The following is a 19,472-nucleotide window of genomic DNA, read 5'->3' on the forward strand; positions in this document are numbered from 1 at the left end:
ATATAGATAACTTCCATAGATCAAGATGGCATAATGAACAAAACTTTACATGTAATAAAACCTAACCCCAGTATCCAAAATAAATAAATCACACATACAACACTCCTATAGTAGTGAAAAACTGCAAGCATTACTAAAACATAAAGCTGTGATACCTGCAAACTAGAGTATACCAAAGTTACTTAAGCTTGAAAGATTAACTTAATTAAACAAGCAATATAAAAATTAGAACAGAACATCGGATTTTTCTCAACAAAACATTCTTTTTCCAAGATCGCTTTGTATTTTATTTCAGTGAACACCGAAATATTGCAAAGGCCTTAAAGAGTTCCTTTCAAAGGGGAAGAAAATAAACCAGAAATGGCAGGACCAGATGCTGTAACAATATATTCCCCTACAAAGCAGGGTTGAAAAGAACATGCCTAAGAGATTAACACGGATACCTATGCCTCTCCCACTACATATTCTACAACCCATCATCACCCAACAAAGTTGCATTAAAGAGAAAAAGAAAAAAGAAACTGAGAAATTCCTACTTTGTTAGAACTTTTTCACCAAAACCTAAAAACATTATACACCTCTATTCCTGCAGCCCCATCCCGAACTTGCATTCCCCTCTTCAACGATAACCACTTCAGAGTATAATAACAGAGATGGCTAGAAACACTAACTAAAGGACACAACAAAAAGGGAGAAAAAAAAAAAAGAAAAAAAAAAAATAAACTCCCACCAGTATAGCAACGACAGTCCACAACCACTAGGCACCAAGTACTGTAAGCTGTTTAAGGTGTTCTGCCATTAATCCCATGCACTGGTCATCCCTGAACCATATCCTCCATATCCGCCAGAAGCCCCATATCCACCGCTGCTGTTTGCTCCACTATAATAATCTGAACTGCCCCTACTGAATGAAGAGTCCCTTCGAAAGTCACGGCCACCAAATCTGCCTCCTCCAGAACGACGGTTCCTCCCTCCATAAGAAGAGCGAACTGCATAACGAGAGAGCCAAGCAGGTACTTCTTGATTTGATTCTTGCATTAAATCAGCTAAGGACCTTGCCAATGATGCATTGCCCTCATTGAAGAAGGCAGTAGCAAGGCCAGTTTTCCCTGCTCGCCCTGTTCGTCCAATACGATGGACATAATCATCAATATCATTTGGGAGATCAAAGTTGACCACATGTGCGACATGTGGGATATCAAGTCCACGTGCTGCAACATCAGTTGCTACCAAGATTGGGGTGTTACCACTTCTAAATGAACGCAATGCCTGTTCTCTTTCCTGCAAGATTTAAGAATTGACTTGTGAAAACAACATAGAGAGCTGTAATGTGCAACAACATAGTATCAACCCACAAAATTTAACCATCAGAATTCAAGAATAAAGATAAGGCAACTAAAGAGGCTCAGTAACAAAGGAGTTGTTTCCAGCACTGTAATGTTACGAGTTCAAATTCTTTTTGGAGCCCCATCAACAAAAACAGAAAAAGAATAAAAAATAAGTTGACACAGACTAGTCTTCGTATGGAATATATACGTGTGCGCACGTGTGTGTGTGCGTGTGCGCGCGTGTGTGTCTGTGTCTGTCCATCTAATTCTCAAAATTAAGATACAAGGAAGACATAATGGTGCACATTTTTTGGTGGTTACAAATTATAAGGGTGTCTACACCTTAGAATTACCAATGCATCCAAATAATGAGCATGACATTAAGAATATTTCATATAATTTACTCTTTTAAAGCTAATTTTATACAAATAAAAGTTAAAAAAAGGTTCAAAGTTATGCAATCTTGGAGGGTGCAGCTATCTTTTCCCTTCTTTTCTTTATTTTAAAAAACAGAAATCCTAGCCAAATGATTGATTTGTACAAATCTTGGAGTGATGAGCCCTGTCCTTGGCTTACTAGCATGCAAGGTCAGGAATCAGACCTGGGTGGTGCAGAGAAATTTCCTGCCTTTACCTCCAGGCCACCCCATATTAAGTTTAAAGCAAGGATGTAGCTTCAAGTCTTAAAAGAAGCAACTTCACATCAATATGTTAAAGCAAAAGACTTCAAATTCTCCCTTCCGGGACCAAGTTAGACAGAGTAATAGCAAGGAACACCCTTGTGATATTAAAAGTGCCGATAACTAATAAAAGAAACAACCTTAAGCACACAGGAACATACCAGAGAAGCATTGCATCCCAGGCACATCAAACAGTACATGATTAACCGACAAGCCCAAAAATATTCATATAGAAATGATTAACCAAATACTCTAATCTCATTATTATATATATTCCATTTCTCTGACAGGATTTTAAGACAATCTTCCATCACTCCAAAATTTTCACCAAAATTTAAATTAAATTCAACCGTTGCAGATCAAATGCCCCTCACCCCTACAATAAAAGAGAGAGGCTAATGACCAAAATTTCCAAATACTATGAGTTAAGGCCAATTCTTTTTTCGTATCAATCATATAGAACTACTTCGATATAAAAATCAGTTATGCTAGACTAGAGGTAGGGATGCAAAATCAATTCAAGCTCTGCTCATTTTTAAACGAGCTTTCAATTTAGACTCGGGCTTAGATCCCTTGTTATATGAAACATGCTAAGCCAACCACAATCACATTCATATGGAGCTCATTTGTTCAACAAGACTAAACGAACCCAAATAAAGTCATGATTGAATAAAATAACATTTTAAGTTACCAATGTAATCATTCACAAATTTATTAAAAAATTAAAATAATTATTTCAAAAATCTTAATATATGTGACAATATTTGTTTTTTTTTTTTTAATAATTTGTATTATGTAAAGATATATAATCTTAAATAATTATTTCTATGCTTATTATAAATAAAAACACAGATCTTATATTATATATAAGAGTTATATATAAGAGGGATCGGGAGTTAGTCTAGCTTTGGCCTAGCTATTTATGGTCCTACAGCTAGACAACGCATGTGCTAACACGTACTATAATAATTTAAGATATAAAATACAAAAAAGTATTCAGTAACAGTTTAAAATTCTAATAATCATTAACTTGGTAAAATAGCAGTCAACAATTGAAATTTTGTTTAAAATACTTTAAAAAAAAAAATTAACGTTCTCTATCCCATGTTATACAAATTTTGGATATTGATGCACATATGGTGTCTAACAGAGCTAAATGGCGAAAAAAGAATCCATATAACTGACCCCAAATAGTTTGGGATTAAGGCTTAGTTGTTGTTATTGTTGTATTGTTTCATATTTTATACATAAAACAAAAATTCACATCAGCAATTGGTGCTTCGGCACTCATTTCAAAGGAAAATAGTAATATTGAAGTTAAAGAATATGAATAAGATCAAAATACAAATGCATAAAAATCATAATTTATACATGGGCCAAAGCTTTTGCACACACACACACACACACTCACATATTTCATTTCGTACACAGATTTCATTTCGTTTCACATTACGAATTAAACTACCTCAAAGTCTGGTTTGTCCAGCCCAAAAATTTGAGCCTGTTGCATGACCTAGGCAGGGTTACGTCAAGAAAACTTGAGGTGTGGTAAGCTCAATCCAACCCAAATATAAAATATTTATATAATTTTAACAATTATGATATGTAATACATGTATTAATACATTAATACATGTGTAACAATATAAACTAGAAAATAATAAAATACAACTTTTAAACTTATTTACAGTTCACTTTCTATCATTTGATTCCACTTTTGTACATCTTAATCAAAATATGTTTTTCCAAACTAATTTTATAATAGAATTTCTGTAATTATGCCTATTATTCAAATAGAATTTATTTATTAAAATATTTTTTCAATGGAAATTTTGATTAAAACATTAACTTTGATTCTTTTATTTTATCACTTAAAACTTAAATGTTACTTTTTCTTTTCTTTTTTTTTTTTACCTTCTTTTTTTATTTTTAACCTCTTCAATTATTGCATTGTAATTGACAAAAATTCCGACACCAAAAATATGGCTTCAAAACTTATGAGAAAAAAAAAAAAAATCTTTACAACAAATATGGCTGGCTCCAAAATTGCAGTGAGTTCTGGGCTTTCATACCTAACAATACCTTCAGGAAGTCAAGTACTCCAAATTGTGACATCAAGGTAAAAGGATCAGTTTGATTTCTTAAATAATCATCTAATTTGATTTAGATTTCATCTTCATTTTGTTAACATTTTAAATGAGGGTAGAATGCTTCTTGGTCATTGTCATTTGTACTCTAAACAACAATCTAGGAGTATGCAAATATGCCCTCTCAATTTCCAATACGAGTCACCATATTTTTTGACAAACAATAAAAAAGTGCACCACTGCAATAGTGTCTTTTAAAATATATCTTCCAATCTCTCTCTCTCTCTCTCTCTCTCTCTCTCTCTCTCTCTCTCTACATCTATGGAATATGCAAGTTTACAATCTCAATTTCCAAAAAGGTTCACATTTTAGACAATCAATAACATTGTGCACCATTGCAATCATGTCTTCTTCTCTCTCTATATATTTCCAATTGCAACTAGATTGAAAAATCTCCACTAATACATGATTATCACTTTTCAAATATAACCAAGCCTCAGCAATGCCCTCTCTCTCTCTCTGTAATTTCAATTGCAACTAGTTTAGACTCTCCCCATTGGTACATAGATATTGCTCGTAAAAAATAACAAAGCCTCAAGAATGCCATCTCAGACAATAAACTAGAATTGTGAATTGTGATATCAACAACCTAATGAGAAGTTCACTCATCATTAAGTTTTTCTCAATGTACTATTTGTATTAAAATTTAGCTCAATAGCACTGACTACCAACCTACAGATCTTCCAGAGCCAGAAACTATAGTTTCTGCTAAGGGCATTAAAGGGCCCACCAAAGATTTTTGCAATTGGAATCCATAAAGCATGAGATATGCTATTGATCAAAATATATCCAGGGTACAAAAGAATGCACCAGCAATGAAAAAAAATACCTGTTGTGTCCTATCACCATGTATGCTAGTAGAAGGGAACCCGTTAACGTACAACCAATGTTCAAGTGAATCAGCACCCTTCTTTGTCTCCACAAAAACTAATGTTAAAGCTTGCTGAAAAGGTGAATCACAAAAGCAACACTTAAGAAGACTATTAATCCAGAGTTACATGCTAGAAACTAAATTTACTAATTGCTCAAACCATCCCTCAGTCCCTCCCCCACCAAGAGAAGGGAAAGTGGCAGGCTGGGAAAAAATGGAAAAGGATAAAGTAAAAAAACCTGGTTTCCCCAGCATTACCTTGCCCTGAACACCATTTGCCCTCTGTGCATGAAGAAGGTCCATAAGGTGACTTCTTTTGTCAGACTCATGAACAAATTCAACTCTTTGGACAATCAAATCTGTACTTGAGCCCACTCGTCCAACAGCCAAAAAGACATAATTAAACAAGAAATCAGAAGCTAGCCTCTGCATAACCAAAAAAAAGAATTTAAGGGTATCAGACAAATGAAATTATAAGTATCATTCCCTCTGTATGATCTACGCATGTCAGACCAAATTGTCTCTAACAAAAGTTTAAAAACAAAAGTTTAAAAACAAAAATAAAATTAAAAAATACAATATACAAGACAGACACTGCAGCTTTCTTTTCTTGTCTTGTAATTTTGCAAAAATTTGGCAATCCCATGGATATATCACCTACTACACTATTAAAATTTGATGATGCCAGGAGATAAAGTAACAGATGCTTCAGACAAACTTGAGAGAACTAGCATCAGCATGAAACCTTTTTTTTTTCTTTTTTCCGCCTCTTGGACATTAAGGTTTTGTTTAGAACTATTGTTTGAGCTGTTGTTAAGAAAAGCACTATTTGAAGAATGTTTATCAAGGACCTTTAAATTTTAATTTTAATTTGGTATATTTTAGTCATAAGAACTTCTAAACAACAATTTCTTTAAACTGCATTTTTTTAACAGCATCTAAAAGGGTACTTTTCCAAAGAACAGTTTCACACCAGGTTTTTGGCCTCCCAAACCAAGCCCAAGATAGCCCAGAAAAGAAAATTAATTGTTAAAAAATAACTTTAACAAAAAGGAAAACAGACCTGTATCTCTTTTGGAAAGGTAGCACTGAACAACATCGTCTGTCTTGCACCTGGTAGAGGCATATCATTTTGTTCCACAATTTTTCTTATTTGTGGCTCAAAACCCATATCCAACATCCTATCCGCCTCATCTAGGGCCAAATACTTGACCATCTGTAATGAAACTCTAGCTCTCTCCAATAAATCTACTAGTCTTCCCGGAGTTGCTACAAGAATATCAACACCTCTCTCCAGTTCCCGTAGCTGGCCAAATAAATTTCATCCATTAAAAATAGCTTGTAGTAGTCAACTGCAAACTAAGTAGCACTAAACTGGACCTTATGTGCTCAAGATGTAAAACTCAATTTATTATTAAAAACTGGCAACAAAGCAAGGCCTCAACATATTCAATCTAGACAGAGAGAACAAGTAGGAGGATGGGGGAGGATGTGATGAAACAATAGAATGATGTAAGAGCAAAGAAGCACAGAAACATACAATTCATACATTTTGTTGCTCCTATAAAATAAAATATGTCAAAGGAATTGATGAAGTGTCCTCCAAAAAAAAGGCTTAAAGGTTTTTTGGGATTTGATCTGGCAGGAAAACAGTGAAGCTTGATGATGAGAAAGTAATTGATGGATTGTAGTGGGACAAGGGAAACATGAACTTCAGTACAAATAAGATAAAGCGAAAAAGTAGAGACAATAATATAACAAGAGACACTCATGCTTTCCAAAAACAATTCAACTTCAATATTTTATTACTAAGGTTCCAATTGTTTGTTCCCTGGAAATATCTATAGAAAAATATTTTTTGAGGAAATTTTTTTGCTAAAAAAAAGACTTATTTGTTGTTGTTTGGTTGAAATGCAGAAAATCAGTTGGAAATTACTTTTTGCTGTTAGAGTACAACAGAAAATATTAATTTATTCCAAAAAAAATGTAATGCTAACCAATTTTCCTTAAAAAAAATTAATGTGAAACAAACAGAGCCTGAAAGGAAAAAAAAAAAATCATAGATATTAATGAAGGCCTCAGAGTTTTCCCTCATTTGACAACGGGCTACATCTACCAAAAAAATCTGAACAATTGGCAAAAAACTAACTTGGACTAACCAAATAAATCCAGAACTCTCAAGATAAGGCAAAATTATCAAGATATTACGAAAATTACAACCACCCTGTTTACATTAACCCCAGGGTAGAAAAATGACAATACTTCTCACTTGTCAGGACTTGATCTATAAAACCAGGTGATGACGGCCCAATTGAACTTTTCTAGGGGACTACAAGCAGAAAAAATTGATTAATTGGTAGAGGTAAGCCCTAAGATCCCCATGATGCATCATAATTTAGTGGGAATAAAAATATTTCATGTATTTTTTATTATAATATAATCCAATCTATGTTAATTGGATCTGAGTAGAAATTTCAACTGCATGTGCCTGAGTGTTAGATTGACCAATTTTTCCACTAATTTGAAGTGTTAATGTCAGAGTATCCATCTGAGACTGGTAGTGAATAGTCAAAGCAATCAGAATTGCAATGTTGATTTGATTATAACAAGAAAAGTCTTTCCCTGCTTGCACCTTTATATTGCCTTGAATACAATGTTTGCTTGCCAAACAGGCAAAAAGAATGAAAAAAAAATGTATTTTCCCTTTGAATATTACAAAGGGGCTATGACTACGAATTTTAAGAATGTATAAACACCATTCAACCCAGAATAAGTCAAAAATAGAGTCAACTTCTCCTTGATAAAAAAAAGGTTATGGTATGCCTGTTAGCTTGAAATGTGAATTGAAAGTTGTACCACAAACCTAAGTTCAAGTCTGCACTCAAGCTTGAACACATTTTACTCCTGCTTGCCAGATCAGAATAAACAAGTAAGAATAAAATTGCATAACTCATTGCAATAACAAGATGATACACCTATCCACTAGTCACCACACTTGCATGAAAACTCTGAAACATCCATTTGTTGTCACAATATCATCATATGAAGGCAAAGCAATTTCTAGTACCTCCAGAGAGATTTTTTTGGCAACTATTCTAACCACAAGGGACACTTCATCTAATCAAGCTGTAATCTTTTGGCTTATACAAGACAAATACCCATGAAGTAATAATAGCCGTCAGATTGGCCTACATATCAAATAAAATTTTGCCAACTCCAATCTTCATCCTCTACAATTAAGATTCTACTACATACGATGCCACCACCTTACTCGCATACAACAACGATAACCCATTTGATAGTACATTTCTCATCAAATAGCAGATTCTAATAAGTAATAAACACAACCACGTTCAGTGTTGCAACTTTCAGAGTTGCATTATTGCCGCCAAATGCAACTGTACCCCAGGCCTTCATTATGATTAACAAAGGATTCCTATTTAACCTTTCAAGTATTCAGAGCTCCAACCCACATGAAAACTGTGGAAATCTTCTACTTCTTGTTGGAAAATAGTTATTACGAAGATGACTACTTCTGAAGTTTTTCAATAATGCGTTTGACCTGCAGATAACTTTTCTAACCCCAAGCATGCATTATCCAAAAAATCAGTGATTTTCTTGTTTCAGATGGCTAACACCATGAAGGATCTGATTTTGCCCAAAAGAGTCTACACATCACATCACATTCAGACAATTAAATTCTCCCTCCGGTACAAGGATGGCAATGGTCCTGTTTGGTCCAGTTGTTGACTTATTTCTGACTACTAATAGCTGATAGTAGGGCTGTGCAATCAGACAGTTCAGTTCCAAACTGAACAGCAATAACCAAAAAAGAAAATTTTGCAAACCAAACCATTTTTGGTTCAACTCAATTGATCAGTTCTATGCATTCTCCCGAGAATCCATATTACACAGCAAAATGCAAACAATCAGATCCCCACTCAGCAACAATGAGATCTCCAATTGCGGAAAAAAAAAAAAAAAAAAAAAAACACACACACACACACACACAATCAAAGCTAAAACAATCAAAATCAAAGCCAAGAAATTAAAAGAAGAGATAAAAAAAATTCAAAGCTAGAGGGAGGCCTTAGTGTAACAGTAAAGTTACAACATTTGAGACCTCAAGGTCAAAGGTTCAAGCCACAGAAACAACCTCTCTGCAAAGCAAGGTAAGGCTACATACATCAACCATCCCCAAAGCCCACAAGTGTGGGATGCTTCATGTAGTATTACCCTTTTTTATAACAAATTTAAAGCTAACACAATAAAAGTCAAGGAATTACAAAATCAGAAGTTAAGAAAGAGGCTTGTGGTGGAAGCTTGAAATTCAAAAGGGAGAAGCCAGTGATGATTTGGGTTTGGTCATGATATGGCAGCAGTTTCATTTGTTAAATCAAACAAACTTGCAGAAAGTGGCAACAACCAACAAGATTTCCATCTCAGCTTGGACTAGGTGTGTTCTTCTCCTCTTCTCTGTCTTTGTGGAGGATTGGAGGCACATGTGACAAAAAGAGAGGCTAAACCATTGAAACTCTGAAAGGCAAAACCAACGTGCATGCAGTGGAAGAGGAAGAACACAAAAGCGATCAAAGAATGAACAAATCTAGGACGATAGCATGGCCATAATGAGATGCCGCCCAGCGAGATCGCCCACACAGTCTGGGGAAGAGGAACACAAAAGCGAATGAAAATGAAATGGAGAAATGGGAATCAATAGAGAAATGAAGAAAATGCAATGGAGATCGAGAATTCGAAGTGGAGAAGGCAGAGATGCAACAAGAAAGCAAGGGAATTCATGATTTTGCATTTGAAAGGGTATGAAATGGTAACCTCTTAACCTATTATAGATATTAAAACTTTGGTCCACTCAGTTTATTATTTTTTTTAAAGAACTAAACGAACCGAAAACTGAATTTTTTAAAAAATTTAAACCAAAATGAAATTGATTGTACCAAATAACCGACTTTGATCAAGTCAGCTTTTCAGTTAACATTGAATTGTGCTCTGCCCTCGTTGATAGTTGTTGGTAGTTGATAAATATTGATCATTAACATTTTGGTAGTTGTTGCTATTATATTTTAATAAATCTTATATTATTTTCCTGTTTAATGTGTTGTACAAAGCAAATAATTGCAAAAAAAATAGTAACAATTAAAAAAACTAAATTTAACTTTATGTGTATGTTTGAAACAAATATTTTTTTTTGGCTTGTAAATATAATTACCATAGTTATCTCAACCATTATTTATGAGTTATGACATTTTAATAATTATTTTTTATCACTATAAATAATTTGATCATATAAAAAAATTAGTATGGACTTTGGACAAACTAATATTGTGTTATTAAGAGTTTAAATAGGGGCACTTCAGTCCAAATAAAAAAAAATAAAGTCAAGAAAACTATTAGCGGATAGGAAAAAGACTTCATTTTGGAGCTTTTAAGAACAACCACTGAGTGCTCCAACAACTAGCAGCGGCTGATATTTTGATTTTGCCAAACAGGTTGACCTAGCTGTTGGAGGTCAAAGAACAATTAGCTAGCCTCCTACAGCTAAACCAAAAACCCTCGCTGCACACAGTCCCATTTCCTGATTACAATGACAACAACCAATTTGATAAGAGTGTTTCTCATCAAGGAGCAGCTACTAACCACCATGGCCCTCTTTAGAGATGTGTTTAGAAGCTTGCGTCCCTCAAATGCAATTAACCCAGCATCACCCCTACCCTTCTCACAATATACTTGGCCCATCCCATTTCCCAACACAGATAAACAGCTTTTCCACAAAGACACTGAGCTACTTTGCAGACAGCAGTTCCCCAGAAAAGCTGCATTTGTGCAGAATGTCCCCATAAGGGGCCAAGTTTAATGATTTAATAAAAGAAACACCAATAAAACTTGCAAACCAGTTCTGCATACCTACATTTAACATTAACATTATTTTAAAGGAAAATATAATTGACAGCTCAATTTCTGGTCCTACAATAAAATGTGGAAATAGAAAATAAAGTACAGCCACATAACAGCAATATCTTCATAGAACAAAGTTCATCAAGACAGGTATGCAAATGAAGGAAAAGAGAGAACTAGAGAGAGATCCATGAAACATCTCATCATTAAACTGCTGAAAATAACATTACACCTCAGTAAATTAGAATTAGTACAAGAACAAAAAAATAAAGAATCTGAATCCTAATAAACCAACATGAATGAAAGTCGCTTCTTGTTTATAGCAGGAAAAGGTGAAGAGTTCAGTTTCATACATCCAACATAAATATCCAATTGACAAAATCAAACATCATCAATCAAGAACTGTCATTACAAGAGACTGCATACCCAATTAAATACAATGGGAGACATCAGCACCACCAACAACCCCTAACACAGAAAAAGGCTAATGGTGGAGAAAAGAAAAACAAAATAATACAAACCTGTTGATTAATTGGTGCTCCTCCATAAGCAACGACTACCTTAACACCTGTTTGATAAGAGAATTTCCTTGCTTCCTCATGTATCTACATGCATCACCATGACATATAAGAATCACTTAGAGTAGGTACGACAAAAATTGAGGACATCATATAAAAAGAATGGGCAAAACCCACCTGCATTGAAAGCTCCCTGGTTGGAGAAAGAATAAGAGCTAGAGGGTACACTGTACGTGCACCACGCAGTGGCCTCTGTGCACTCTGCCCTTGCATTTTCATAATTCCACTAATAATTGGGAAACAGAATGCGGCAGTCTTGCCAGAACCAGTTTGGGCACATGCCATCAGATCCCGGCCTGCAAGAGATATTGGGATTGCATGCCGTTGCACAGGAGTTGGTTTCACATATTTGCACCTGTGGATGTTCTGATTTAATGCTTCACCCAAGTCAATCTCTGCAAAGGTATTTACAGGTGGAGGGACATTTTCCCCACTTGTCTCAACTGGAATATCCTCGTATGCATCAAAGTTAATACCAGTATTCTCTTGCTCAGAAAATGCCTGCTCTGTATCATCATCATCACCGAATGGGTTAACTTCCCTCTCTCTCCCACGATCCCAGCCACCACTTCTGTTGCCCCAACCGCCGGTTCTACCACCACCACCACCATACCCAGACCGATAGTCATTTCTGGGAGGCCCCCAACGGGATCCACCATACCCCTGACGATCATTACTCGATGCAGGTCCACCATACCCCTGACGATCATTACTCGATGCAGGCCCACTATAAGGCGGAGCTGGTGGGTCTGAGGAGGGCACACGATTACGGAGGTGTGGAGGAACGTAGGTGGATCGGGCAGGAGCTGCTGAAGTAGTGCCTACACTTGCATTGTTAGCAGAAGAACCCGCCGTTGTGTTCTCAGCTGCAGAATTTGCAGCCAAATCTGCCCATGAAGTTCGTGTACTCATCACAATACACAATACAAAAACTTCAACTGCAAAATCCCTTTTCCCAAACAAAGGAGAAATAAATTTACTTCCGACTCCCAAGCAAGCTTTAAGCAGTTCCCCTTACCAAACTTCAATTTATCACCGAAATGAAAAACCTGCACAAACAATAAATCCATCAATCCTCACGATCTGGAAACACAAAGTTGCATTTAAGAGAACAATAAAAGCAAAGAAGAATAAGAAAAAGCAAAAAAAAAGAAAAAAAAAAGACTGAAATTTTATCTGCTGAAAGCAAATTGAACAGAAGCTCCGCACCAGAACAAAATAAGAACAAAAATACAAATTATAAGAGGGAAAAACAAAGAGAGAAGTAAAGCAACAAACTTTTCACTCCAAAGCAAATCTTTTCATCCACCACCAAACAGAAGCAAAATCAAACCTGATCTGCTCTATAAGCAGAACCCAATTACCAAATCATACTCAAAATTGAAATGCAACAACTCCAAATCCAAACACACATAATCTAGCCTAATTTTTAACCAGAAAACAATACAAAAGCGAATCTATCCATGCAAACAGAGAAAGTGAGGATAACCTGTTGAAGAAAGAGAAGAAAAACCCTAGAAATCGAGGAAACTTAGCGAAGACGTTATGGTGTAAGATCCAGAAAAAACCAAGAAACAGAAACAGAAGAAAGAAGAAGAAACCCTAACATATATATATGTCATGTTATAAAATGGCATTGAGAAAGAAGGCAGAAAACAAAAATATCTTTTCTCTCTCTAGAAATTGTTCCAGTTTCTCTCTCTAACAAAAATAAATAAATATAAGTAAATATTACATAAATCCTATTTTTGTTACTTTTATTATTATTTCTCCCTCCTTTCGCTTCGCCTTGGCTTGCGCTGCGTGCTTTCTTTTTATTTTGTTTCCTTTCAATTTCAATAGAAATCAAATTAAATTCTTCCACTTTTCTTTTTAAACAATAATACGGTGTTTTTTCTAATCATCTCATTTTTTATAAAATAATTAATTATAAAAAAATATATTAATTTATTAAAAATATTTTAGTTTCCTTACTTAAAAAAACATAATATTTTTAATAATATTTAAAATTATTAATTACGGATAATTCCAGATGAAATATAATAATTTAATAAAAAAAGTAAATTACTTCATGTAAAAAAAATGCACAATAAATATTATATATGTTTTTTATGTAAATAAATTTTACTTTTTCTACAACTTAATAACTTTTTATAATTAACTATTTTATAAAACTTATCAATTTATAAAAATTTTATGAGTTGAATTATAAATTTTTATCAAATTATTTTATTTTTTATGATAAAATAATATTACTTTATAATAAAATTAAATAACTATAAAATACACCCCCAAAAAGTATACAAGCTTGCTTATTTCACTTTTAATAGAACTCCTAAACTTGAATTTTATTATGTTAAAAAAAAAAAAACTTAAATTTTATCTTTATATAATCTATCTATAATTAATTTATTTAATATTTATAAAAATATGAATGAAGGTTTTTTTCATAAAATTGATTTTTTTAATTTATACATGTTAAAAATATGTATAATATTTTTTTATATATAAATTGAATTACAGGCGTATTAAATACGCTTATGATCTCAATGTAAAATAAAAGTGTACCAATATGACTTCTAAACAAAATGATTGGTGAAAAAAAATAAATCAAATTTTCTCTTAAGTTTTCTGACTCTACTGAGATACACCTTCTCAAGATTTCTACTCATTCAATTTTTGTAAAAATAAAAAAGAACTTGATCACTTGTAAAAATTTAAAAGCTAGCTTATGCATTTAAAAGGAAATTTATGCTTGAAAAATAAAGTTTATTCATTGCGAAAAAAATATAAATATATGCATTAAAAAATAAATCAAGTGCTTAACTGAAATAAACTGAGAATTTTTTTAAAAAGTAAATATGTGTATTGAAAATATAAATTAATCCTTTTCCAAAAAAATAAAAATTGATTGCTGAATTGAAAAGCAAAATTTGAGTAAAAAGTATAAATTGAATTTTGTAAGACAAGTAAATTGATTGCTTGGGAAAATTAAATTTGTGTATAAAAATATAAATTGATTGCTTGAGATAATTAAATCATTGTTCGAAAAGTAAATTGAGCATTAAAAATCAAATAGGCCGATTATCTGAAATATAAATATGTGGAGGAATTGTAAACTGGCATTGAAAATTAAAAGCATATTTATAGGATTTAAAATATGAATAAGAAAGTTATAAATTGCATTGAAAACTGAAGAAATTGCTTACAGAAATTGAAATATTTGTAGAAAAAATATAAATTACTTGCTTGAACTAAAAATAAAAAGCTAAAATTGAATCTAATGCTAGACTAAAAAATAAAAAATTGCTTAAAAATGTAAAGAAATTAGTTAAAAGTTAAGACATTGTGTCTGTTGAGCTGTATTGACTGAATGATATTACATAATTATATGCCAATTATATCCTATAAATATTTTGGAGATACCAAATATTGGTAACCGTCTATTAATTAAATAATCATTGATTTAAATAATTGGTTTAGCTCCAAATAATTAATATTCATTGACTGTGTTAGTCTTCTGTAGAGTTACAAGTCAGGCCACATTAAATAAATAATTTAATTAAATATTTCAAAATTATTAATTAATTAGAATTAAAAATATTAAAATTAAATTATTGTGTAAATAAAAGAGCAAATTATTGTATAATGTGATTGTCTACTATATATTTATAATTTTGATAACACTATATATAATTTAATTTTTATTTATGCAAGAAATTATATTACAACTCCTAATTAAAAGAAATGGCTACCAAAAGCAAATTAAAAACTTTCATATATCCAAAATTTTTATATAATTTTCACCCTTTCAACGTAAATATCTCTTATTTTAATATTATTTTTTATTTAGTAATATTTTGACTCTTTTCTTTTCAATTGATTCATGCTGAGACTCGAACTCCACTACAAGAAATTAAAAATTAGTTATAAAAATTATCAATCAATTAATTTTGTTGGCAATTATAGACTATTTACCGATGATTTACCGACGAAAAATGAAGCTAGACGAATTAAAATATAAATCAATTATTATCGATGAAATTACCGACCACTTCCAAATGATAACTTTACTAACATCAATTTTCGTAGATAAAAGTAGCGTTAAATAATGGTGACAAATTTAGGGAACAAATGTAAAAAAAAATAATGACGAAAAAATTCGTTAGTACTTACGAACGAACAAACTTTCATAATTAATATTAAAATGAAAATAAAAAAATAAAATAAAATATTAACAAAGTAAAAAAAAAAAACGTATCGACAGTATCCTATAAGTTGGTAATTACCAATGAACAATCATTTCGTAGCTAATATTTTAGAGAAAATTAAAAAATAAAATTTTATAAAGGCTAACACAATTATTGACAACATCCAATTAATTGGTAAATACTGGCGGCACAGCATTTTGTGGTTAGCTTCAAAGAGAAAATCAAAATATAAAATTTTAAAATTACAAACAATATTACCTACCATAATCAATTTGTTGGTAATTACCCATGCAAAATAATTTCGTAACTAATGTTTCAAGGAAAATTAAAAAATAAAATTTTAAAAAGAAAACAAATTATCAACAATAGCCCATTAGTTGGTAATTACCAACAACATACCATTTCATAACTATAGTTTAATAGAAAATTTAAAAATAAAATTTTAACAAGGCAAACAAAATTACTGATCAAATACAATTAGTTGGTAACTACCGACGAAATATCATTTCGTAGCTAATGTTAAATATAAAATTGAAAAAATAAAACATTAAAATGGCAAACAAAATTACCAATCAAATTCAATTAGTTGATAAATACCGACTAAATTCCATTTTGTGGCTATCTTTAAAGAGAAAATTAAAAAATAAAATTTTAAAATGGCTAACAAACTTATTGACCAAATAAAATTAGTTGACAAATATCGATAAAATACTATGTTATAACTCAATTTAAACAGAAAAATAAAAAAATAAAATTTTAAAAATACAAAGAAAATTATCGACCAAATACAATTGGTTAGTAAATACTGACGAAATGTCATTTTGTAGTTAATTTAAAATAAAAAATTAAAAAATAAAATTTAAAAATGGCAAGCAAAATTACCGACCAAACACAATTAGTTGGTAAATACTGACAAAATATCATTTTGTAGCTAAATTTAAAGTGAAAATTCAAAAATAAAATTTTAAATGGCAAAGAAAATTACTACAATATAATTAGTTAGTGAATACTGACAACGTACCATGTCATAGCTAACTTTAAAGTGAAAATTTAAAAATAAAATTTTGAAATGACAAATAAAATTACCGACCAAATAAAATTACTTGGTAAATATCGGCTAAATACAATTTCCTAGCTAAATTTATAGAGAAAATTTAAAAAATAAAATTTTAAAAATGCAAAAAAAGTTATCAACCAAATACAATTAGTTCATAAATACCGACGAAATACTAGTTCGTAGCTAAATTTTAAGAAAAAATTTAAAAAAAATTAAATGGTAAATAAAATTTAAAAATGGCAAGCAAAATTACCGACCAAACACAATTAGTTGGTAAATACTGACAAAATATCATTTTGTAGCTAAATTTAAAGTGAAAATTCAAAAATAAAATTTTAAATGGCAAAGAAAATTACTACAATATAATTAGTTAGTGAATACTGACAACGTACCATGTCATAGCTAACTTTAAAGTGAAAATTTAAAAATAAAATTTTGAAATGACAAATAAAATTACCGACCAAATAAAATTACTTGGTAAATATCGGCTAAATACAATTTCCTAGCTAAATTTATAGAGAAAATTTAAAAAATAAAATTTTAAAAATGCAAAAAAAGTTATCAACCAAATACAATTAGTTCATAAATACCGACGAAATACTAGTTCGTAGCTAAATTTTAAGAAAATATTTAAAAAAAATTAAATGGTAAACAAAATTACCGACCAAACAAAAATAGTTGGTAAATACAATTACATAACAAAATTTAAAGAGAAAATTAAAAAATAAAATTTTTAAAAATGCAAATAAAATTAGTTGGTAAATGCCGATGAAATACAAGTTCATTGCTAAATTTAAAGAGAAAATTAAAAAATGAAATTTTAAAATCCAAAAAAATTATTAACTAACTATAATTAGTAGGTAAATACTCACTAAATACCATTTTAGCTATATTTGAAGAGAAAATTAAAAAAAATAAAATTTTAAAATGGCAAAGAAAAAGATCAACCAAATACAATTAGTTGGTAAATACCGATGAAATATCAGTTCATAGCTAAATTTAAAGAGAAAATTAAAAAATAAAATTTTAAAATGGCAAAGAAATTTACGTACTAAATATAATTAGTTGGTAAATACTGACTAAATATCATTTCATAGCTAAACTTAAAGAGAAAGTTCAAAAAAAAATTAAAATTTTAAAATGGTGAACACAATTACTGTCCACACTTAATTAGTTATAATTACCGACAACATATGATTTAGTAGGTAAATTTAGATAGAAAATAAAAAAAATTAAAATATTAAAATGCCCTAAAAAAATTACTGACTACTGCAAAAAGTTAGCATGTAAACCATCATGCTAAACATAATCAAGCTTGTGACAAAGAAACTAGATCTTAATAATAACTACTTTAGCTAAAGGAAGTAAGAACATTGGAGATTCTAGATAAACTGGGAACAGGCATTGCAAAGCTTGCATCTCGTTATTCTATAGCTAGACGAAACTAGATATCAAGATAGTCTCACTTCCTTTAAGAGTACCAACCAAATGGAAAGACCCAAATAGTAAACACAAAAACTTCACCTATATCTAATTTGCACAAACTCTCACCGGTGAATGCACTAGATTTGGAAATCCAAACCAAATAGAACTTCAAAACTATATACACCCAAATCTAGGAAAGGAGAGGAAATATCAATCAAGGGCATGTAATACCTCTAGCCTAAGAGTATTAATATATTTAAAAAAAAATCTTAGTAATAAGTATGACACGTATATTTAGAAATCAGATTTTCTTCCTATGACATAAGCATGAAAATAAAGTTCATTATGGGTGATAGTTTATTATAGCAGAAAATAAAATTAAAAAGCTTTTTTAAAAACAAAGAAGAAGAAAAAAAATTTTAACTTTTGATTTCTAATTTTAATTTTAATTAAATTTAATTTGTAGTTTCAATTTCAATTTTAACTTAAATTTAATAAAATTCCTTTTAAATTTTGAACATCCTCTCTTTGTTGTCATTTTAGAGAGAGAACCACACTCACCTCCTAGGGCAGAAACTCATATTTGGCTTCTCGCTACCCACACTCATTCACGCTACAATTTAACTAGGCTCTCAAATCACTTTCCTAACTCAATTTGTCCACACAAAATCTTCACAAAACCCACAACACATACATCCCTTCTTACCCACGCTCAAGCTTAATTTGCTCCCTTAAGACCCACAAACACATAATCACCCATTCGACTCTCTCCATCAATGCCATACCGAGCACTTCCTCACAAATCCACTTGAGATCAAGGAAACCAAGGTGCTTTCCCTACCATTATCAATTTTTGTCAGTAAAGGGAGGATTGGCAGTTGCTGGTGTATTATGGTAGCCAGTTGCTGGTGTACTATGGTAGCCAGTTAGAAGAGGCAATGCAAGCACTGAATGAAAATTCGAAAAGGAATCGCCAAGGGGTTTTCACATAAGTTTAGGGTTTTGAATTTTAATTTGCTAATTTCAAATTTATGAGTGCTTAGATTCTATAAACAAGTAGATTTTTCTTAAAATGAGTTAAAGTTTTGAACATCTACTTTCTAAATTAGGAATGCCACAACTAATAACTGAGGTTTTGAGGATTTGGGATTAAACTAGTTCCATTGAGGATATATCACATCGAAGAAGGAATATACTACATTTACTACATAGTTATATGCTTTATGAGTAAAGCATTTCTCAATTGACATGTCTGTTCTTATTG

General features: G+C 31.4%; 1 protein-coding gene across 3 annotated transcripts; it reads right to left on the reverse strand.

The window, feature by feature from the left end:
• Positions 1 to 243: 243 nt before the first annotated feature.
• Positions 244 to 13,240, reverse strand: LOC110672186 (DEAD-box ATP-dependent RNA helicase 37). Of its 3 annotated transcripts, none has more exons than XM_021834896.2 (8): positions 13,005 to 13,240; positions 12,794 to 12,853; positions 11,633 to 12,564; positions 11,459 to 11,542; positions 6,088 to 6,330; positions 5,283 to 5,450; positions 4,983 to 5,096; positions 244 to 1,281 (listed from the first exon to the last, which is right to left on the reverse strand). In XM_021834896.2, exons 3-8 carry the CDS (start codon positions 12,425 to 12,427, stop codon positions 799 to 801), a joined length of 1,887 nt encoding a protein of 628 aa, XP_021690588.2. In that variant the 5' UTR covers positions 12,428 to 12,564; positions 12,794 to 12,853; positions 13,005 to 13,240; the 3' UTR covers positions 244 to 798. The 3 variants fall into 3 exon arrangements, with proteins under 3 accessions (XP_021690588.2, XP_021690587.2, XP_021690586.2); XM_021834895.2 differs by having other exon boundaries at positions 12,794 to 12,858; XM_021834894.2 differs by lacking the exon at positions 12,794 to 12,853.
• Positions 13,241 to 19,472: the final 6,232 nt, after the last annotated feature.

The sequence above is a fragment of the Hevea brasiliensis genome, chromosome 4 (assembly GCF_030052815.1).
Source record: "Hevea brasiliensis isolate MT/VB/25A 57/8 chromosome 4, ASM3005281v1, whole genome shotgun sequence".
NCBI classification, from domain to species: Eukaryota; Viridiplantae; Streptophyta; class Magnoliopsida; order Malpighiales; family Euphorbiaceae; genus Hevea; species Hevea brasiliensis.